Here is a 24,056-nt window from a genome sequence, read left to right as displayed (position 1 = left end):
ACATGGCCTCCCTTTGCCCAGGACTATGGGATTCTCAGGATGGCCTCAGGATACATGCAGAGTGCCCTAGCAGTTTCTGTGTTAACAGAGGTCTGTTTCTGCACTTCAGACCAGCATCATTTCTCCCAGACCTCTTAATGGGTTTGAAGGAGATATTGGTACCTCAGCGTTCAGACAAGGCTGGAAATGCGCCAGTGGCCCCCATGCCACAGGTGGTGGGATCTCCCTCCTCTATGTGGCTTCCCTGGGACATGGTGCTTGGCGGAACTCCAAGGGGGCTGGCTGCTCTCCAGGAGGTTCCCAAACATCATGTAACTAGTTGTATCGATCTATTGTTCCATTTGCAATTCTGAATTCTGCGGCACAATTCACATCTCGGGTAAACTGAATAGTATAATTTTCTATCTGCGTGACATTCTTCTTTATTTTGTTAGTGGTATTTTAAAAGATACAAATACTAGGGAAGGGTTTTGTTTACATAGTAATTCCATACTATCTTCCCTGTGAATTCAATGCAATTCTGTGTGTCTTTTCAAGGGCTGGCAATGATTCCTTATTACTATCTTCGAAGGTTGGTAAAACCTTTTGGTTTTAGGTGTCTAAAAAATACTTCTTGGGCAGATCGAAAGTTCCCACCCTTGCTTTATTTTATTTTGCTTTGTTTTGTTTTCCTATATGCTTTGAGAGATAGAGGCAAATATAGATAGCTATGTCTCCCCTCACACCTTTTTGCATACATGATAGTGTACTTTCCATAATGGTTCTGACATTGGTTTTTAGATAGTTTTAGAGATTCCATAACATTAAATTTAAAAGTGTCATTTTTTTCATGGTTGCATATAAATACTTTTTATTTACATACCACAGTTTAACTTTTAACCTTCTGTAACTAAGAAATAAAACATAGATTGAGAAATGTATATAATACATGTTGTGGTGAGCAGAGTAATGGCCTCCCAGTATGTCTGTGTTCCAGCATCTGTGAATATGTTACTGTGGATATGTTACATTATATGGCAAAGGGGAATTAGGGAGGAAAACAGAATTTAGGTTACTACTGAGCTGACCTTAAAGTAGAGAGATTATACTGGATTATGTGGGTGGTTCAATATAATGACAAGGGTCCTTAAGTGTTAAAGAGGGAAGCAGAAGTTATCAGTCTCAGTGTCAGAGGGATATGATATGAGAAAGACTCTGCCAGCCATTTCTGGCTTTGAAGATGGAAAGAGCAAGGAATTCAGGCAGCCTGTGTAAGAAACTGTAAAAGACAAGAAAGTGGGCTTTTCTCTTTTCTCTAGGGCCCCGGAAAGGAGCCCCGTCAGCACCTTGGTTTTAGCCTCGTGAGACCCATCTTGGACTTTGGACCTCCAGAACTTAGAAAAAAAAAATCTTAATTACAGTTGACATACAATATATTAGTTTCAGGTGTACAACACAGTGATTAGACATGACTTCCAGAACTCTTAAGATAAATTTGTACATTAAGCTACAAAAGTTGTGGTAATTTGTTGTAGAACAATAGGGAATGAATACACACATATATAAGTTATAACAAAAAATTGTAAGGCAAACATTATGTAATTACCATCAAGATCAATAATAAAATATTTTCAACTTCGAGAAGCCCACCAAGTGTGTTCTTTCCCAATCATACACCACTCACCCCAACCTCCCCTTGAGATAATTACCATTCTGTGTTTGATGATCATTAATTTTTTATTAGCTTTTTATTTTTAAGTCATGTTTATTCTATTACAGCCATCTCAGTTTTTCCCCCGTTGCTCTCCTTCACCCATCCCATCCCTCCCACCCCCCACAGTTAATTGCCACTCTGTTTTCCATGTCCATGGATCATGCATACATGTTCTTTGTTTAGTCCCTTCTCCTTTCCACCATTGTCCTCCTTCCCATCCCCTCTGATCACTTTCAGTCTGCTCCATGTTTCCATGCCTGTGGTATATTTTGTTCGTTAGTTTATTTTGTTGAATAGATTCCACTTATAGGTGAGATCATATGCTATTTGTCTTTTACTGACTGGCTTATTTCACTTAGCATAATATTCTCCAGTTCATCCATGTTGTCACAAAAGGTAGGATTTCCTTCTTTCTGTCTTTTCTTTTAATGCAGATTGATTTTATTTATTTTTTTAAATATCAAAATCCATTATAAAATATTAAACAATTTAAATCCATTATAAAGTCTTAGCAAATAAAACAACATGACCCCAGCACAGAAATAATCAAGTAGATCAATGAAATAAAATGAGCATTCTAGAAACAAATATATATATATCTGTCTAACCATGTAATATATGATTACGTTGATATATCAGATCAATGGGGAAAATAAGGCTTATTCAACAAATAAGGTTCATGGACCACTGTTACTTGAAATAAAAGAAATATAGAGCCCTATTTCACACATTATACAAAAACTATTCATGTGAGATAAAAATCAACACGTAAAATCTAAGGAGTTTTAGGAGAAAATACAAAATAATATTTTTCTTACCCTGAAGTAAAATATTCAAACCCAGAGGCTATAAAGTAAAATATTGATAACATGACTATATTAAACATTTAAGACTATATAATAATATACATATAAAAAAAGTTAAAGGACAAGTAATAGAATAAGAAGTATTTGCAAAACACATTTAAAAAGGTTAATTGCTTTTTTTTAGGGAAAAAATTCAACAAACATTTGGTCAAACAATGGATAAAGAATACCAAAAAGTCATTTTAAAGCTTTTTAAAAATAATAGAAGTAGGCAAGAAATATATAAAAACAGGTTTAGTATCAACAAATAATAAAGTAACAATTAAAATAACACATCATTGTCACAATCAGATTAATAAGTATTAAAAATATTGGTAATATCAAGTGAAAGGAACTGGGTATTCATAGGCTCTTTTTCTTCATCTTAAAGCAGTCCCTTTAGCATATCTTGCAAAGCTGGTTTGGTGGAGGTGTATTCTTTTAGCCTTATTTTGTCTGGGAAACTCCTTATTTTGCCTTCCATTTTAATTGAGAGCCTTGCTGGGCAGAGCAGTCTTGGTTTCAGGCCTTTGCTTTTCATGACTTGGAATATTTCTTGCCATTCTCTCCTGGCTTGTAGTGTTTCTTTTGAGAAGTCAGCTGCTAGCTGTACCAGAGCTCCCTTATATGTTACTAACTGTTTCTCCCTTGCTTCCTTTAGGATTCTCTGTTTACCTTTGATATTTACCATTTTAATGATGATGTGTCTTAGAGTGGGCCTTTTTGGGTTCCTCTTGAATGGAACCCTCTGTGCTTCCTGGACTTGTGTGACTTTTTTCTCCTCAAATTAGGGAAGTTTTCCATCATGACTTTTTCAAACAGATTCTCTATCCCTTGCTCCTCTTCTTCTCCTGGTATCTCTATTATATGGATATTGTTATGTTTCAGGTTGTCCTGCATTTCCCCAAATGCCTCTTCATTCTTTTTGAGTCTTTTCATATTCTTGCTCTTTCTGGGAGCTTTTTTCTACCTTATCCTTCAGCTCACTGATTTGTTCCTCTGCTTCATCTAGCAAGCTTTTGATTCCTTCTACTGTGTTCTTCAATTCAGAAATTGTATTCTTCATTTCCTCTTGTCTCTTCTTGATAATTTCTATGTCCTTTTCCAAGTTGATATAGTTTGCAGTAAGTTCCTCGTAGTTTCCCTGTAGTTTTCTGTAATTCTCTCTGAGCTCACTGAGCTCATTGATCTTCCTTAGAACTGTTGTTTTGTACTCAATATCTTATAGTTTACCTGCCTGTATTTCATTTAGTTCTCTTTCTGGGGATTCCTCCTTCTCCTTCGACTGGGGGGTGTTTCTTTGTCTTTTTCCTATTTGTGAGACTCTTTGTTTTTGCCTCTGCTTCTTAAGTTGATGTGTCTTGATTTCCTGACTTCGTATTGTGAAACTCTATGGTAGGAGACCGCTGTTTTTTTCTTTCTGGATCTGCCTCTAATGGTGTCAGATGTCGTCCCTCTCTGACCGTAGGCAATCTGTTCGAGACTCCCAGTAATCTACTGTCTGTGGCTGTCTCCTTCAGCTGTTAATCCAGTCACTCTGCACTTAGCAGGCTGGCTTAGAGACACCACAGGGCGGGACAGAGTCCCTCCTGGGGACAGGGTTATTGGGACCTCTCACACTGCTACTGCTCAGGGGAGTGGTCTGCATGAGCCAGATGGCTGCTGCTGTGTGAGGGAGGAGTCAGCACTGGGATCCCACCAGCTATTCTCTCCTTTCTCTCACCAAAGCCTCCGTCTCCAGTCTCTCCTCAAGTGTCTCTAGATCACTCTGCGCCCCCTTTAGCCAGGGACCTACTATTTGTGGCTGCCACTCTGTACTCAGCAGTCAGGCTTTAGCACTACCAGGCTGGTGCTGAGTCCCTCCTGGGGGTGGGGCTATTGGGTCCTCTCACGCTTTTGCCGCTTAAGGGAGTGGTTTGCCTGAGCAAGATGGCCACCGCCACCTAGGGGATGAGTCAGCACTGGGATCCTGTCAGCTACTTTCTCAGTTCTCTCCCCAAAGCCTCTTTTCCCAGTCTCTCCTCAGGCATCTCTAGTGCACCCTGCCCCAGCCTTTGCAGGAGCCCAGGGTAAGTGGTTGCAAATAAAAATTTGTGCATTGGCCCTTTAAATGGCTCTTTGCGTCTCCAGCTGCCTGTCTCTGGCAGAGAGCAACCCTGCAGCCTTTTGCAGCTGGCTGTTATCTGAGTTCTTTATGGGCTCTGGTGCTGTAGGCTGGAGATCTCCACATATGGTTCAGATCTCACTCTTCTCAGGGGGATCCAACTGGCCATTTAAATATCCCTCTGGTACTGCCACTCGTGGGTGCCTAACCTGCTTTCTCAAGTCTCTACTGGACTCCTTACCAGTTAGGTTGTTCTAAAGCTAATTCCTCTGTCCAAGGTTTTAAATCTCCTCTCTCACTATTGTTCAGTGTTTTCCAGGTGATTTCTCCACAATTTAGTTGTAACTCCAGATTGGTCCTGGGAGGAGGTCAGTGTGACTTCCACTCACTCCTCTGCCATCTTGATTCTCCTGATGATCATTGTTTCTTTGCTTTCATTTAAAGTTTTTACCACTATGTATGTACTCCTAAATAACACAACTTAGTACTTCCTCTTTTTGGAATGTACATCATTGGAATCAATCTGCATGTCTCAACCATGGTGTTGCTTGTAGCTTTATTTGTATTTTATTTTCATTGTTGTGTGGTTTGTCAGAAAGCGAATGCATGTTCAGAGACAGGAAGCTGCAGGGAAGGCCATTATCACTGGTCTTGAGGGAGGCCTCTCAGGATGCATGAAATTTAACCCATAACCCCCAACTGCAACCTTCTTTCTTTCAAAAGCTTTATATCTAGACATAGTTTGTTATTACCCTCAGATAATACAGAAATGAGCCAGGGGTAACAGACACACAAATCAATAGTTACATTGTGATGCTCTACAGTGAATGAATAAGTAATGGAAGAAAGTATAGGACACACAGCTCAGTCTTAAGGTTTTCAAGGAAGGCTCCCCAGAGAAAGTGACCCTTGATATATTTGTTAGTCAGGTAAAAAAAGGGAGGTTTGTGGCTGGGTATGTCAGGTAGGGATATACTTTGTGAAAATACATAGAGAAACACTGTGAAAACAAGAGCATGAAATGACAAAGAATCACATGTCTTTAGGGTGTGGCTGCCAGAGAGAAAGACAGAGATAGAGAGACAGAAACACTTGGAAGGGGAGAGATGGAGGCAGAAACTGAAGCTAAAGGCTGGAGAAATATGTAGGATCCAGTTCATGGAAGGCTTCCTTTGAAAGCCAGGCTAAGAACCTTGGACTTCATCATGAGTGCATTGGGGAGTCACTGAGTGGCTATAAAGCAGGGAAGTGACCTGCCAAGCAAGATCTGATGATGGAAAATGTAACATCATTACAATCATTTCAGTTAATCTAAAATTGAAATTTTTTTATGAAAAGATTTCAGGCTTTCTTAGAATTAGTTAAACCTGCATATTAGGTATTTATAAAGACTTGCTGATGGTTTGATCTAAGGCCTTGAAACTGATCTTTGATCTCTCTTGACTTTCTAATGGAATGTGGCAATTCTGAATTTAATCCTGAAGATTACCTTTTAAAGAAATTCAAAGGGAAACAGCATATATTTGGTTTGGATCACCATATGGGAACTTCAAAGGATGCAACACTTTCTCGTTTAAACTGTGAAATGTATTGCTAGATAGCATCGTTAATGGGTGCTTCAGAGTCCAATGCAGAAAAGCGGCATGGTGGAAATGATTCCAAATATACCTGCTTCCTTTGAAGACCCAATTAAGATGAAACCTCATTGCCCATTTTTATTCTTTCTATCATAAGAGAGAAACATCTAAGTTTTTAGTACAGTTTAAGCCTTTTGATTTTTATCCTAATTAAACTAAAGAATGGAGATTTAATTAGATTTAGTAAACAGAAAGCTAAATCACCTCAATCATTAAAAACATTTTTGGGTTTTCAGTAATAAGTGAGTAATATTATATGTATATATAACTTTTCTTTCCTAAAATTCATCAGACTGCGACCTCATAAAAATGTAAGTTTTCTTAGTCCTGTAATAAAAAATTTTCTTGGTCAACTACTGTTTAAATTATATTTTCAGTTATCAAATATTTCAAACATAAAGAAAAATACAGGGAATAATATACAAATATGTATGTATACAGAACGTAGATATAAGAAAACTTGAACAAATGGAAAGGTATATCCAAGTTTTTGGTCAGGAAGATCAACATCATAGCTAGGTCAATTCTCCCTATAAATGTAATATGATTCAAGTGATAATATCAATAGATTTTTTTAAAAAAGTCAATTTCAAAGTTTTTACAAAGGAAATAAATAATCTAGGGTTGCCTAGAAAATTCAGTGAAACAAGACTAATGTGGGAGGACTAGCCCCACCATGTGTTAAAAGTTATTTTAAAAACTATTACAATAAAAAAAAAATCAAAAGAAACAAAAGCAAGAAAGAAAGAAAAAGGAAAGAAAGAAAGAAGCACACAAAGCTGTAACAAATATAATTTCATGGTTCTGGAACATGAGGGAAAGTAGCTATCCAATCAACATTCATTCTTTTCATCCTCACCTGCAATAACAATCAAGATGCCCTCCTCTTCAACGTAATAAAGGCCATATATTAAAAACCTACAGCCAATATCATACTCAACGGGCAAAAACTGAAAGCTTTCCCACTAAGATCGGGAACATGACAAGGATGTCCTCTCTCACCGCTTCTTTTCAACATCGTATTGGAAGTCCTAGCCACAGCGGTCAGACAAGAGAAAGAGATAAAAGGCATCCAAATAGGAAAGGAGGAAGTAAAGCTATCATTGTTTGCAGATGACATGATAGTGTACATAGAGAACCCTGTAGACTCTACCAAAAAACTCCTCAACCTAATAAGTGAATTTGGCAAAACAGCAGGATACAAAGTCAACATTCAGAAATCAAAGGCATTTTTGTACACCAGCAATGCAATAGAAGAAGAAGAAATCAGAAAAAAAAAAATACCATTCGATATAGCAAGAAGAAAAATAAAGTACCTAGGCATAAATTTAACCAAAGACGTAAAAGACCTGTACATAGAAAACTATACAACATTGAAAAAAGAAATTAAGGAAGACACAAATACATGAAAGCATATACCATGCTCATGGATTGGAAGAATTAATATCATCAAAATGTCCATACTACCCAAAGCAATTTATAGATTCAATGCAATCCCTATTAGGATACCAATGGCATACTTCACAGAAATAGAACAGACATTTCAAAAATTTATATGGAACCATAAATGACCCTGAATAGCCTCAGCAATTTTGAGAAAGAAAAAGAAAGTAGGAGAGATCACAATACTGGACATCAAACTCTACTACAAAGCCACTATACTCAAAACAATCTGGTACTGGCACAAGAACAGACCCATAGACCAGTGGAACAGAATAGAAAGCCCAGAAATAAGCCCAGGTTCTATATGGGCATCTAATATTTGACAAAGCAGGCAGAAACATAAAATGGAGCAATAATAGCCTCTTCAACAAATGGTGTTGGGAGAGCTGGATGGCTACATGCAAAAAATTGAAATCGGATCATCAGCTGACACCATACACAAAAATAAACTCAAGATGGATCAAAGACTTAAATATTTAAGTCGCAACACCATAAAAGTCCTAGAGGAGAACATTGGCAGGAAACTCTCAGATATCCCACGCTGCAATTTTTTCACTGATATGCCTCCTAAAGCAAGGGACATAAAGGAAAGAATAAACAAGTGGGACCTCATCAAAATAAGAAGCTTCTGCACGGCAAAAGAAAACATCAGCAAAATGAAAAGGCAGCCAACCCTATGGGAAAATATATTCGCTAATGATACATCAGATGGAGGTTTGATCTCCAAAATATATAAAGAACTCACTTGACTCCACTCCAAGAAGACAAACGATCCAATCAAAAAATGGGCAAAGGACCTGGGCGACGGTTTTCCAAGGAGGAGATACAGAGGGCCCAGAGGCATTTGAAAGGATGCTCAGCATCACTAGCCATCAGAGAAATGCAGATCAAAACCACCATGAGGTACCACCTCACACCGGTCAGAATGGCCATCATAAACAGATCCACAAACAACAGGTGCTGGCAAGGCTGTGGAGAAAAGGGAACCCTAGTACACTGTTGGTGGGGATGCAGACTGGTGCAGCCACTGTGGAAAACAGTGCGGAATTTCCTCAAAAAGCTGAAAATGGAACTGCCTTTTGATCCAGTGATTCCCCTGCTGGGACTATACCCTAAGAATACCAAAACGCCAATACAAAAGAACCTATGCACCCCAATGTTCATAGCAGTACAATTTACAATAGCCAAGTGTTGGAAGCAACCTAAATGCCCATGAGTAGATGATTGGATCAAAAAATAATGGTACATATACACAATGGAATACTACGCAGCAGAAAGAAAAAAAGAACTACTAAACTTCGCAACAGCATGGATGGAACTGGAGAGCATTATGCTGAGCGAAATAAGCCAGGGGACGAAAGACAAATACCATTTGATCTCACCTATAGGTGGAACCTAACCAACAATACAAAGATGCAAGGAAAATAAGACCAGCAACACTGAAAGGAAAAGAAATCAACAGAGACAAGAGGGAAGGAGGGAGGGGGGTGGGGAAAAGGAAGGGAAGGGGAAAGTCAAGGAACATATAGCAAGGACTCATGGACAAAACCAAAGGGGAAGAGCTGAGGGAGAGAAGGAGGGAGGGGGCAAGGGAAAGTGGTGGGGGGTAGGCAGAGACAAATGTAGACAAAACAAAGAAAAAAAAAAGATGCCCTCATTTCCTAAATCCTCTCCTCCCCCAAATCCACACTTCCCAATGTGCGTGGTATGTGAGCAAAATAAAAGCCCTTATTTATTTAAGCCACTTTGTTTCATTTATCTTTTTCCATATAATAAACTACCCTAAATTTAGTGGCTTAAAAGAACTAGCAATCATTTATTTTGTTCACAGATCTGAAATTTGGTCAGGATTCATGAAGGATAGCTCGTCTTTGCTCCATGTGGAGACAACTAAAAAAGCTTGAAGGTAGAGGAGGCTGATATCATTTTATAGCTCATCCATCTCATATGTCTGGCAGTTGATCTTGGCTGTTGGCAGGAACCTCACTAGGTTCTGTTTGCTGGAACCCCTGTATCCATGGCCTCTCCTAGTGGCTGCTTGCTTCCTCAGCACAGGCAATGGACCAAATTGTTGATAGGGGAAATCTATTGCAGTTTAATTGTCATTTCTTTTTGCTTATCTATCTTTTCTATCAGATTGATATTATGAAATTGTTTTATGTTTGGTGTGCTACAGTTTCATTGTTATGACTTGCCTTTATCCTACTCAGTACTTGATATGCTTAGTCAATCTAAGAACTTTTTGTTGATCCTGGAATATCCTCAGCAATTACCTTTTCAATGTTGTTTTCATCTCACTATCTCAATTTTCTTTTTCTGGAAATTCTTTTAGATAAATGTTTTCCCCATGGAATTGCCGTATCTTTTAACTTCTTTATATTTCTGATTTCTGTGCCTTTCTGTGGTACATTCTGGGTATTATTCCAAGATGTTTCGGTCTGTTGACTAATTCTTTCTGTAGCTATGTCTGCTCCTTGGTGTATTCATCTATTTAGTTTTTAATTTCATCAACTTAATTTTTTAGTTTTAGAAATTCTTCATAGTTTTAACATTTTCACTTTTCCCTTTATTGTGGTTTTTATTTCTTTATTTACCTCTTTAAAGATTTGAAGAATGCTATGTTAGACGTTATTTAAGAGTGTTCTATTATCTCAAACTCTTGGGATACTAATTTGCATGTTAGTGGTAACCACTGATTTTCCTCATACTGGCCTGTTTCTTCAGATGGCTTGAAATGTTTATACTGTGAGGTCATCTTTATTATGTGCTATGAACTAAATGTCCATGCCCCCACCCCCAACCTAGGTTTTCTTATATCTAGGCACTATATACATACGTATTTGTATATTATTCCCTGTATTTCTCTTTATGTCTTCATATGTTGACAACCTAATCCTCAGCGTGATGGTATTCATAGTGTCTAGGTCATGAGGGTGGAGCCTTCATGAATGGGATTGTGTCCTTACAGAAGGGACCTCACCCCTACGTCTAAGTGAGGACACAGTGAGAAGACAGCATCTACAGGCCAGGAAGTAAGCTCTCACCAGTGCCTCAGCCTTGGACTTCCCAACTTCCAGAGTTGTGAGAGATAAATTTTTGTTATTTAAGCCATCCAGTCTATGGGTACTTTTGTTATTGCAGCTCCTACAGACTAAGACAGCATGAGAACTAGATCATTGCTCCTTCAGAGCAATTTTTTGTTTCTTTTGACAAGGACCCTATAACTTATTTTCTCAGCTTCTGATTCCTTCATCTGTAATATAGTGTAAATTTGGATCCCCTACCTGTGCATAGAATTTTGATTTCTCATAGGAGCCTTTTTCTGCTCTTCAGAGTAACAGAGGACAAGTTTCATCGTTGCTTCCCTAGACCAATAGGGAGAATTTTTCTAGTTTCCTTTTTGGAAAGAGGCATCCTTTTTAAGGTCCTGGGTTTACGTGAGGATCTAAGTTCAATTCCTCACTCCCAGGTAGGAACAAAACCTTATGTCCTGTTTCTGAGAGTCTTCAGTTAAAACTGGAGCCCCTAGGTCACAAGGCCTGTATGTACTTTATAAACCTCTGAATTTCCTTTTTATTTCTAGCACCTGGAATTTTCCTTTTGAGCTTGGATAAGTATTAAAATATATTTTTCATACTTTTAATAAGCTTTATTTATTTTTTATATATTTTTTATTGTTCAGTTATAGTTGTCTTGCTATTTTCCACATTGCTGTCCCCTGCCCTGTCCCCCACAATTTCCACAGTCAATCCCCACCATTGTCCATGCCCTTGAGTCCTCTTATTTGTGTTCCTTGACTTGACCCTTCCCCTTCTTTGCCTGTTATCCCCCTCCACCTGCCCCTCTGGCCACTGTCAGTTTGTTCTTTATTTCCAAGTCTCTGGTTCTATTTTACTCATTTGTTTGTTTTGTTGATTAGGTTCCACTTACAAGTGAGATCATTTGGTATTTGCCTTTCACCGTCCGGCTTATTTCACTTAGCCCTCCGGTTCCATCCATGTTGTCCCAAAGGGCAGGAGTTCCTTCTTTCTTTCTGCTGCATAGTATTCCATTGTGTAAATGTACCACCATTTTTTAATCCACTCATTTATTGATGGGCACTTAGGCTGTTTCTAGCACTTGGCTATTGTGAATAACGCTGCTATGAGCATTGGGGTGCATAAGTTCTTTTGAATTGGTGATTCAGGATTCTTAGGGTGTAATCCCAGCAGTGCAAGCACTGGATTGAAAGGCAGTTTCCTCTTTAGCTTTTTGAGGAAATTCTATGCTGTTTTCCACAGTGGCTGCACCAGTCTGCATTCCCACCAACAGTGTACTAGGTTTTGTATTTAAAGTTGAAGGATGGACTGAGTCAGCTAACTCTGCTATGTTGTCGTAAGTTAACATAGTTAACACTGTGTTTCTTGTGGTAATGTCCTTAGAGAATCCACCTATTTAAAATCACTAGCTGCTATTAAAAGTGAAGATTTTGGAGTTTCATCTATACTTTACTGAATCAAAATCTGTGGAGGTGGTGCTGGAGAATATTTTAAATGAATACTGAAAAGTGTGTAGTAAGGTTGCATGATACAAGCCCTATGTGGAGAGAAATCAGTTTTATTATTATACAATGAGCAGTAGAAAATAGAAATTTATAAAAGCAGTATCACAGTAACAGTAATAAATATGAAATGTTTAGCAATAAATTTGACAAAATATGTGTAAGACCTGTACACTGAAGTACAAAACATTGTTGAGAGAAATTAAAGACCTAAACTATACCTTGTTAATAGGTAGGTAAATTCGATATCATTAAAATGTCATTTCTCCCTTAGATTCAGTCTCTAGTAGATTCAGTACAATCCAAATTGAAATCCCAGGTGCTTTTTTTGTTAGAAATTGACAAGTTGACTCTAAAATTCATATGGAAATGCAAAGAACCCAGAATACCCAAAACAATTTTGGAAAAAGAGGAATAAAATTAGAAGGCTACTATTATCTGCTTTCAAGACAATTTACAGTTATCAGAATAATCCAGGATAATCTCCCCATCTCAAAATTCTCAATCACATCTTTTGCCATATAAGATGATATTCTCCCTTTTGCCATATGAGGTAATATTTATAGGTTCCAGGATTTAGGATGTGGATATCTTTGGGGGCCATTATTTAGCTAACCACAGATCCCATGTGGATACCCAGTTCCTTCAGTTATTTATACTTTATAGTCTATCTTTCCTTAAGGATATTCAGTGCCTCCTCTGTGATAAACCACATTTACATATTTGTGTACATTTATTCTGTGTTCTGTATTCTGTTCTAGTCATTTTTGCACTTTCCCCAATACCAAATTATCTTAATTATAATAGCTCTATAATAGATTTTAATGTATGAAAGGCCAAGTCCCCTCAATTCAATCTTCTTTAAGAATCTCTTGGTTATTATTGGCCCTTTGTTTTACATTTAAATTTTATGATCAGCCACCAAATTTCACCAATTTCTGCCTGCTAGCATTTTTGTCTATTAAAGAATTAAAATTATAGATATAGGTCAATTGGAAGAAAATTGACGACTTTATGATGTTGAGCCTTCCTTGTCAAGAACATAGCCTAGTTCTCTGCTTATTTAGATCTTTCTTTGTATCTTTCAGTAAGGTTTTACATTTTGCTAATTGAAGGTCTTAAGTATATTTTTTTATATTTCTAGGAGCTTTATTTTTGTTGCTGTTTTAAATAGTATCTTGAGAATTAATTTTTCTGATTGCTGGGTATAGAGATGCAGTTGATTTTCGTATATTGATTTGGTAACCATCAGTTTTACTCTATCTTATTTATTTTAAAAGATTATTTCTAGATTCTTTAGGCTATTCCAGGCAGACAGTCCTAAAATATGTGAATAATGGTAGTTTGTTCTTCCTATTTATAACCCCCCTTTTTTTCCCTTATCTTACTATACAGGAATAGAACTCAAGTGTAATACTGGACATCTAAGATATCTTAGGTGGCAAGTGTTTGAAAGCTCATGGTTACATTTTCTGGTATTTAATGCAGTGTAATCTGCATTCAGGGATTTCAGGGCTGTTAAAGAGGTTCTATAGTGCATTTCTCTGCTTCTTATGTACGAAAACAAGATAATGTAATCATAGATGAGAAACTGCCCTATTTTAAAAAACATTTAAATATTTTGCTCTACTAATAAGGAATCTGTCCTTTTAGCTTACTAGTCCCTTCAGGCTGGTTTCTAAAATTTAGGCTAACTCTTGTAAATGCAAGGCTGGGTATTACTTGTACTCCCATCCCATCCTGGGTGAGGGAAAGGGCTAGCTACAAATAAGACAGATTCCTTTGAAGTAATTAATAACTCCCAAAGAAACATTGGCTCACTGCTTTATTACAACACATCTCCTTTTTTAAAATTTATTTATTAAGTAAGGCAGTCAAGGTAACAGATGGGGAAAGCTTAAAGCCTGACAGTTATAAATAGTCTTGCAGTTTGTTCCACAATATATTTGCAGTTCCCTTTCTTTGACATTCCAAAAGTTGGATCTCTGTCAAAATACTTTGCTCTTGACCAAGGAGAACAAATCATTACTCATAGATTTAGACACTAAAATAATGGAGTAGGGTGGTGAGGTTTGGGGTCTCTGAAAATTTTACTCATGTTCTAGAGTGTTGTCAGTACTATAATACTTGGTCTTTAGAGAAACCTCCTTTCCAGGGATCAGATGGATTGGGGGAACCCTTTGAAGAAATCAGCTGTTCCAAATGTTGCTAAGATTGCTTTTGTTTCTTAGAATCAAAGTAATACTTGCCTAATGACTACTGTGCTGCCATATGCTAGGGGACCACAGAATAAGTATTCCTGTCTTTAAAAGGACAGTCATGGAGAAAAAGCATTAACGATGCAGAGGCTAAATAGCAACAGAAGGCGGCGGAACATAAAATGTCACAAAGTATTATAATAATGATAACAAATTATATATATCATTTGGTTGTTCAAAGTGTATTTGCTGTAGTAATGAAAAATACACCTAAAAGAGCATCAAAAGTATTTTGAATGTTCAGAACATTGCACACAAAGCAAATGCATAATTTTTCCTTCAATAACTGAAATTTAAGTGATGCAAATTTAAGGAAAACCTGTCAAACTATCAAAGATTTTTAAAAGTGGTGATATATCTACTGCCGAGGAGGATGTGGAAAGACAGGAACCATTAAATGCCATTGTTGTTTGTGTGTAAATTGGTACAATAATTCTGGAGGGCAGTATGCCCATAGCTATCAGAATGTCAAATGAGCATCTCTGTGTCCGCAATTCTATTTCCAGTAATGGTGGGCTCAGTAATTTGTATCGACTCTCTCTCTAAGAAAAGCTAGAAGAGCAAGGCAAAGTATTTTTTAAAACTTGTTTTGAAGATAAAACAGAGCTACTAGAACAGTGAATAATTATGGGTCCAACATCCAGAAGAAGGAACCAAGACAATTAAACTTTGTGGGGGAGGGACTCTTTATTCTTAGCAATACTGACTTTTTGGTAGATACTGCAGAGAGGCTGAAAAGTTAAGTTGCATTAGGAAAGAAAATAAAGGCATTAATGGAATGCCCAAGGGAAAAGGGCCTGAGTAATCCCCCGGGCTTGAGGGTGGGACCCAGGCAAGTAGCAACTGGAAAAGGACCAGCCCTCACAATGACTCGGTTTTGAATCAGTTCACAGGGGTCAACTTGTTTTAGACAGTTCTTCACTGGGATTCCAAGAGATAATTAATCCCCATTGTTTTAAGGCATCTATTGTATATGAGGAATTAACTTCTCTTTTATATCTAGGAGAGTACTACCTACATTCCCTTCTTGGGAGAATAGGGAAAATAGTTACTCAAATGATTTGCTGCAAGGCTTAATTCTCTCAGAGACTAAACTACAAATGGTTAGATGAAGCCATCTGGGATTGCTAATGCTCCCTGATCATTAGCTAGAAGCTGGAGAAAGAGATCATGTTAGGGCTTAATTATCACTCGTTTTTTATATATACTGATCAAATGCAATCAAAATAACCATGTATGTGAGGAGAACATTAGATAAACAATAGAAACAAACCCATAGGTTGCCAGATAACAGAATTATCTGGTACAGATTTTAAAGATAGTCTTAGTAAAGACAAAACTGAATAGAGACCTGGAAACTATAAAAAAATCTAAAGGAAAGCCTAGAACTGAAAAGTTACAATGACAAATTAAGAACTCAGTAGGAGAATTTAATAGCCTATTTAGTACAACCAGAGATAGATTTTATAAACTGGAAATTAAATAAATCAAAAAAATATTCACACTAAAATGTGTAGAGACAAAATACAGAAAAGAGCCTAAGAGATAAGTGGAATGTGGCAAAAAGCTCATATATATTCCCATTATGCACTATATTATAAATATATAAATATTGTTTTTACATACATAAAAGGGAAGAAATGAGAAAATGGAACATAAACCATATTTGAAAAGATAATGACTAAAATATTTTCAAAAACCTTTTCAAAAACCGATGAAAGGCATTAACTCACAGATTCAAGAAGCACCAAAAATCCCAAGATGGATAAATGCAAACCACACCTGGCAATATTGTATAGTAGTAAGACTGCTGAACACCAAAGACAAAAAGAAAATTTTAAAGCAGTCAGAGGAAAAGACATATTAACTCAAATGAGTAGCAAGTCTGTAAGCTGAGTTCTAAGCAGAAATGGTGGAAGACAAAATACAACAGTATATTTTCAAAGTATTGAAGAGATTATAGGAAAATTGGCCGTAAATATGTTCAAGGATACTAATTCAATTTTAATTTGTTATAATGAAAAGTTGGAAACCACAAAAGAGACTGGCTAAAGATATTTACCTCTCCTTTAAGTATGATATGTTAAAATGTTCCAGATTTATTATAAATGAAAAAAGCAGGTTATGAAATAATATATAATGTATGCTCTCATTTACATTAACAGTATTTAAATGAGATTAAGGATGGAAGGATCAGCTCCAAAATGCTAACAATAATTAGGTGGTGGAATTATGAGAGGATTTTTACTTTCTCTATAATGTTTTTATAATGATGGTATAACATCAAGTAGAGATTCTTCCATTTTTTCAAAGAAAACATAACCAGTCAGTACTTTAAAGCAGGGGTGCCCCACCTTATGGCATCTCTAGGCCACCCAGGAAGAAGAAGAGTTGTCTTGGGCCACACATAAAATACATTACGATGTGTAATCACAAAAAATCTCATAATGTTTTAAGTAAATTTAGAATTTTCTGTTGGGCTGCATTCATAGCCACCATGAGCCACATGCAGCCCGCGGGCCACAGGTTGGACACCCCTGCAAGCTTTGTGCTCTGTGTTGACCTTGGGTCCATTGTGGATGTGTAATGAGGGGTACTGTTTAGTGGATTCCATTACCTCTACATGAAAGAAACTGCAAAGTAAGGCAAGACTCCCAGACTCAGATTCCTTAATACTTTGGCTCTTCTTAAATCTATGTGAACATCCTCCCTTGGGGCCGCATGGTGACTCATTTTATGGGGAGCATCAATCAGTGATCACTCTTCTCTGATTTAGAGAAATTCCTTTATAAGAAACTTAAGGATACAGTTAGGGTTGGCTTAAAATTTTTAAATTTTTTTTTCCTGCTAAAATATCAGCCTAAATTGCAATATAAGCTGTTCCCTAAAGGTAAAGGACTAATAGTATTCCTGTTTCTTAAAACTAAACTAACTCTTTAGCTTTGGTTAAATTGCAGTTCCTCCAGTTCAGGGTAGGGAGTTGGTGCAAAAATCGAGAGTGCTTACATTGGTAACAAGTTATGGGTAATTTGAGGTAATAAAGCATCATTTGGGTAATACATTTTGAATTGTTTTTATAGGTCGAGAGATCCGTCTGCCCCTTCGAATCAAAGGGGAAGGAATGGGACCAAAGATTCACTTCAACTTTGAATTGCTGGATATTGGAAAAGTTTTTGTTGGATCTGTACATTGTTACGAGGTAAACACTAGAATTGTTCATTGAGGGTCAAATAGTATGTGGCTTGTCTTGTTTTTTGTGTGTTTTTATTGATAGAAAATTTGTGCAATCATATCCGTTTGCCATTATTCATACTTTATTCATACCCCAAAGTGATCTGACTTTCCTCTTTCCTAGCCTTGTTGAGTGGAGCAACTTTTTCCATCCTCTTCAGCCCCCTCTAACTTCACTGAAAACATCAAAGCTATAACTTAATTGGTTTTATCCTCATCATTTTGTAGATTATAAAGAGGAACTCCAAAAATACATCTTCCCATCTGTTTAATGCTTGTTCTCTGACAACATAAGTCCTACAGATCAGAGGATAGAGAACTTACATTTTCCAGAATGTCCTAATGAGGATAGCTGTTTTCACACTTCAGAATTTTCTCCAAATGCGCTAGTCTCCAATCCATGCTTTAAAAACCAGTCATTGTAGTTCTTGTCCAATTAAATAGAAAATGATACTTTTTAAAAGATGTACTAATGGGTTCAATAAGGATCAAAGTTACTTCAGTGCCACCTCATCATAAACTTGTATCTAGGATATTTTTTTACAGTCTCAGACTATAACCATTGGAATTTTATTTTAGAAAGATTCCAAATTATAAATGTTTATATTTCTATAGAGGTAATAATAAAAGTTATTATTTAGCAAGTGCTTGAGGTTTAATTAGTGTGTTAGGTTCCGTGCTTTATTATGTGTGCATATCAGTGTGTAAGGGTATAGTTTCTAATCCCTACAAAACCATGAAATGTAGGTTTTATTGTACCTACTTTACAAAGAAGGAATAGACAGATAGAGGTTATTTCTATCTAAACATCACCCTTCTTGCATGTTGCACACACCTGCATCATTTGTTCATTTAGTCCTCAGAAAACCCCTATCTATGGAGTAGCTACAATGACTATACCCATTTTATAGATGAGGAAACTGAGGCTTGGAGAAGTTTTGCTAGTTAAGTAATTAATGTTAGATACTGTAACAAACAAATACAAAAATGTATTCTCTCAAAATACATAAAAGTCTATTTTGTTGCTTATATCAAGTCCCAGGCAAGGTTGCTAATCAGCAGGTGGTTCTCCTCTAGCAGAGGATGAGGATCCCAGGCTCCTTACATTTTATGGCTCTGTGGCTTCATATGTATCTCACCGGCAGGAGAAAGGGTACAGAGAGTTGCACATGAGAGATGTTTATTGGAGGTACCACTGGAGGTGGCACACTGCACTCTTGTTCACATCCCATTAGCTGCCCGTAACTGCAAGGGTGGCTGGGAAATGTAGTCAAGCTGTAAGCACAGGAAGAAGAGGATACGGGTTCAATGAGCAGCAAACCTGACCTGCCTGCATTTGTTAAGTTGCTGACAAGGTCGCTCAGCTTTTGAATGTTAGTGAGCAGTGGGTTTTAGGGCCTTCTGTCCTGTGGGAATGCCTACTGGCTTTTCAACCTCAGGCTCTCACCATATGCAAATCCAGTCTACAGCCAGCTTAGCTCTCAGCTCAGCCTAACCTCACATGGGAGGTAAATGTGAGAGTTTTCTACAGAATAATTGTGTCCCAAACAGGATGATATGGAAGGTAAACAGAGATGTTAATGCCATGATGAGATGGAATATACATAATTGAACAATTTAAAGAAATCAGTCACATGACTGTCATAAAATAAAAAGTGTCACAGCTACTATGTTGCATTGAACTGTGTTGGAAAAAAAGTCACTTAGAGATGAAAATAAAAAGGTAAAATACTTGTTACTAAGTCGATATTCTGCCTGTAATTTATCCAGTGTGAATTTCCCTTACATCTTAGAAACTCTGTCTTATTAATGCCACATCAGAAAAGGACCTTTAGTTCTGATACAAAATGGATAGGGTTTCCCTGAATCTAATAATTTCTTGCAGTTTAACACAAATGTACTTTAGGCCACCACTTGTCTCCCTCCCAGATCTGAACAGTAAAGCAAACCACAGCCAGCTAAATAAGTGTTAAATGAGGTGCAGCATCAGATCGGACAGATTTGAGAGCTGCGCACTGGCAGAGAAGGGCATGGTAAGGTGCTTCTTATGGGACTATTTTGCACTCTCTGCATATTTATTGCTGATGCCTCATTGCATCTCTCTTTCAATTTATTACGTTACCTTCTTGAGACAAATTTGAATAACTACCTATTGCCCTTAGCCATTGCTGAGCTTAGCAGATCCATAAAGAATAAACCAGAAACCCTCAAGTATACACTCTTCCCTAGTGTAATGAGAAGGAAAACAAATGAGAGGGGGAAGTTCTCTAACAAATTTTCTCCTCTCCAAGGAGTTGCACCGCACAGGTAAGAGTATTACCAGTAATCAAAAGGTCTCAGAACTGTGGCCCGAACAATCTGGTGGATTCTGTACGCATTAGTGGTTGCTACTTTGTTAGGGGGAAAAGAATGATGTGCATTTTTTCAAGGGAAGGAGCTGGCACCTCATAGAAAATCTTGGTGAAACATTAGTGTTAACCAAAAAAATAGAAAGGCAATTGAGCATCTTCTTAGAGGGGAAAAAAAATGGTCCTTTGAGTTAATGTTTGAGTTAGTTGCCTTTGAGTTACCACTAGAGCATGTAAGTTTCTTTTTCAGCACGGGTAAATTTTAAACCCATTCTGCTTAGCATTGGGACTATAAACAGCAATCACTGTCATTTAAGTACTATTTGCCAGGCACTATTCTATAAGTTTCATCAATTAAAAATTTCATCTTCACGGCAATATGAGAAGTTATCAGTGCTTACATTTTACAGATGGGGAAAGCAAAGCAGGTTCCAAGGTCGCACAGCTAGTAAGTAGCAAAGCTGAGATTTGAATCCACAGATTTGGCTTCTATGTCCCCGGTAATAATCCCTTTTCTACATGGTCTTTTTCAAAGCAATGAAGGGTGAAACATGATTCTTATGACCAGGGAATTTAAAACAGAAAGAGGAAAAAGAGAACCAAATGTAAAGAGATGAATAAAATATCAAGTAGCAATTAGTTGTACATCTATTCTGGTGCATTGTCTATCTTCCCTTGGCAGAGTAGTTGTGTTCCTCTGCCAGAGCCCCTTACTCTGTCCTACAGTCTTAATTCCTTCCTCTGCTTTCCCAGAGGCAGACTGAGCTGGTGGATCTCCATCTCCACTGGGCCCCACTCCCTTGGTTACCTAAACTTCTTCTTTTATTCAACAACAAACATGTAGGCCAGGCACTGAATATGCATTATCTCATAGAGTGTGTGTGTGTGTATGTGTGTGTGTGTGTGTAGTTTTCTCTACCGTACCTTTCCACCGCTTTGCCACCCCCATTCTTGCTTTCCACCACTAATCTTCTCAAAACAAAATCTAGAATAGTCAACCGCTATTTCCTCTGTACCAACTCATTCTCCAAACATTTGTACTCTGGATTCTGCAATTGCATTCCATTGGAATCCTCTCTTCTTCAAGGGCAGGGATGACCTCTAATTAAAAATAAAAAATCTGGGCCATGGCCAGTGTGACTCAGTTGATTGGAGCATCATCCTATAACCAAAGGGTTGAGGGTTCAATTCCTGGCCAGAGTACAGACGTAGGTATGGTTCAATCCCTGGCCCAGGTGTGTGTGTGACCCCTGGTTTACCTATAATCCCAGGCATATGGGAGGCAACCAATCGATGCTTCTCTCTCACATCGATGTTTTTCTCTCTCCCTTCCCCTCTTTCTAAAAGCAATGAATAAAATGTCCTCAGGTGAGGATAAAAATTTTTTAAGTAAAAAATAAATAAAAATAAAAAAGTCTGCAAGATTTCCTCAGAGCTCATTCTTCTGAAACTCTGTCTACACTTAGACCCTTTCTGGAAATTCTTCTCCCTTGGCTTCTAGGTTCCTGACATGCTTCCTTTCTGAATGTTTCTTCACAATCTCCTGTGCTCTTTCCTTCAATGCTTTCAGTGTAGGTTGAGGGAAGCTTCTACACAAACAGAATGTGTTGTTCATACGTTTAGGTATAAGCATTGGCAAGAAAGATTTTGCCTCTTGGAAGCTCAGGAACAGAACTGTGTGCCCATAGGACAGGTTCGTGGACAGGAGCTGTGGGAGTGGGAGCAATAGACTGAGCCGGCTGTGGAGGACTCTGATGGCCAAGCATGAGCTTTTTACACATACCCAGCGTGCAGTCAAATATGGGTGGTCGCATGGTTCCAGAACACTAGTATATAGAAATAAAATGTTTCCATAGTAAAACAGTTGCTTGCATAAGCATAGCCAATAGAGTTCACGATGAAGATATTCCAATAGGATGAAAGCTAATACCACAACAAAGAAAATTCTTGCAATCTGGGACCCACAGTGATGTCATATTTATACTCATCAAGCTGCAGTATAAACATAGGCTTAGTTTGACTAAGCCCTCCTCTGGTCTGACTTTCTTTTTATTTTTCAGTAGGCCACCTAATCTCAGCCTCCTCATGCATGTGAGAGAAATACCTGCCTTCCTTTGGTTACTTTATAGAGAGTATTAAAAAACAGTATTTTAAGGCTCTTCTTCAGTAAATGTGATTATGATCAGATCTATAATGCACATGACTAACTTCGTTTTAAATATGAGACAAAAACACAAAATTACTTTCTGGCTTGGGACTCCTGTCTTTAAACATTCAAGAGAGAAGACTGTTCATTTCTCCCCTGGAGTTTTCCTTTGGCTCTAATTCCTGCCACTGTCTCTGTGTTGGTATTAAATAATACAGGCACATGCTTACATGAAAATAAGTCAGAGGCCCATTGTCTACCTTTTCAGCCTTGCCTTTTTATTGATGTAGGCAACACTATCCAACAAAGGCAGCATTGACGCCCTCTTTGACGTGATCTCTCCCACTTCGGCTTTGGGGGCCTGCTTTGTTTTCAGCCCCAAGGAAGGCATCATCGAACCAAGTGGAGTCCAGGCTATCCAGATTACCTTCAGTTCTGCCATCCTGGGGTGCTTTGAAGAAGAGTTCCTGGTCAATGTCAATGGGTCACCTGAGCCTGTGAAACTGACTATTAGGTAAGATATATCTGTAACTAACGTGACAACCAGCTGAACTTTTTACTTACTGCTTTCTTAAACTTCGTAACTAGATCATGTCTTAAATATCTATAAGTGTCTTTATTGCTATGAACACATCAACTTAACAGGGTGTTTTAAATTTCCGCCAGTGTTTCCCTACTAAATGTGTAATTTATTGTAACATAGACACAGATGCTATTTTGGTATCTTTTTTTTTTCTGTAGGCTGTCACATTATAAAACAAGGACTTAATCATTAAATTAGTTTCTAGTAACTTCCTCTGTTTTAGGATGTTTAGGAAGAATAAGTTTATTAACACCTGCATAAAATCATCTCTTTATTTAATCATCACAGTTTCACCAAACTTTCATCTTGTATTTTTATTTTAAGGAAATTCTTTAAATGCTGTTATCAATAATACCTACAGGTACTGTGAAAGAGTCTACTAATAGTGTCAGTCAGCCAAGGCTAGACACTTGCAGCTGTTGTGCTAGAATTCTTTTGATGGCCTCTCCAACTGCTTGTGATAATTGAAAGTCACAAATAGCAGAGTTTGCCCTCCGGTTTTAAAAAGAAATTCTCTATGACCAACCCGTTGTGGAGACCTATAACTTCAGTTCCCAGTGCTTAGAAAGATAATATTTTCAGAACATATTGCCGATCCTATTTGGATTCCCACAGCAACAGGTTGCTAATTACCATGGGTGTCTCTTTCATTATGGTTACTGCTCTCAGGACCTCTCTCCATCTACAGCTGAGGCCTCCTTCAGGATCTGAAGATAATATAGAAAGGAAACAGACAAATATGGCCTCAAGGACCCTAGAAAAACTTAATGATCTTAGGATATCCACCAGAAATTCAAAATCTCTACATCAGCTCAAAGGTTATTACCATTTCTCCTCCAGTCATTCTTCCACCTAAGTATCCCTGTGAGGGGTGAATCGCATCCTCCCAGAATTCATATGTTGAAGTCCTACCACTCAGTACCTCAGAATGTGACTGCACTTAGAGAACTTTTAAAGAAATAATTAAGGTAAAATGAGGTCATTTGGGTGGGCCTAATTCAATCTGACTGGTGTCTTTGTAAGAAGAGGCCATAAGGACAAATATACAAATAGGAAAAGACCATGTGCAGACTCAGAGAGAAGACAACCATCTGCAAACCAGTGAAGGAGCTTCTCAGAAGAAACCAGTCCTGCCAATATATTGATCTTGGATTCCAGCCTACAGGACTGTAAGGAAATAAATTTCTGTTGTTTAAGCTACCTAATCTGTGATACTTTGTTATGTCCC

General features: G+C 37.7%; 1 protein-coding gene across 1 annotated transcript in view; it reads left to right on the top strand.

Moving 5' to 3' along the window:
- HYDIN (HYDIN axonemal central pair apparatus protein) overlaps positions 1-24,056 on the top strand; it is a 347,593-nt gene that overhangs the window by 125,010 nt on the left and 198,527 nt on the right. The window contains exons 11-12 of the mRNA XM_054579213.1: positions 17,601-17,719; positions 22,536-22,759. Of these exons, the coding sequence (XP_054435188.1) occupies positions 17,601-17,719; positions 22,536-22,759 (343 nt within the window). The remainder of the gene's footprint in view (positions 1-17,600; positions 17,720-22,535; positions 22,760-24,056) is intronic.

This window comes from Pteronotus mesoamericanus, unplaced genomic scaffold (genome assembly GCF_021234165.1).
Source record: "Pteronotus mesoamericanus isolate MK-2021 breed Mesoamerican mustached bat unplaced genomic scaffold, CSHL_Meso_final contig_52, whole genome shotgun sequence".
In the NCBI taxonomy this organism is placed as follows: Eukaryota; Metazoa; Chordata; class Mammalia; order Chiroptera; family Mormoopidae; genus Pteronotus; species Pteronotus mesoamericanus.
This window is presented reverse-complemented; position numbering and strand designations above follow the sequence as displayed.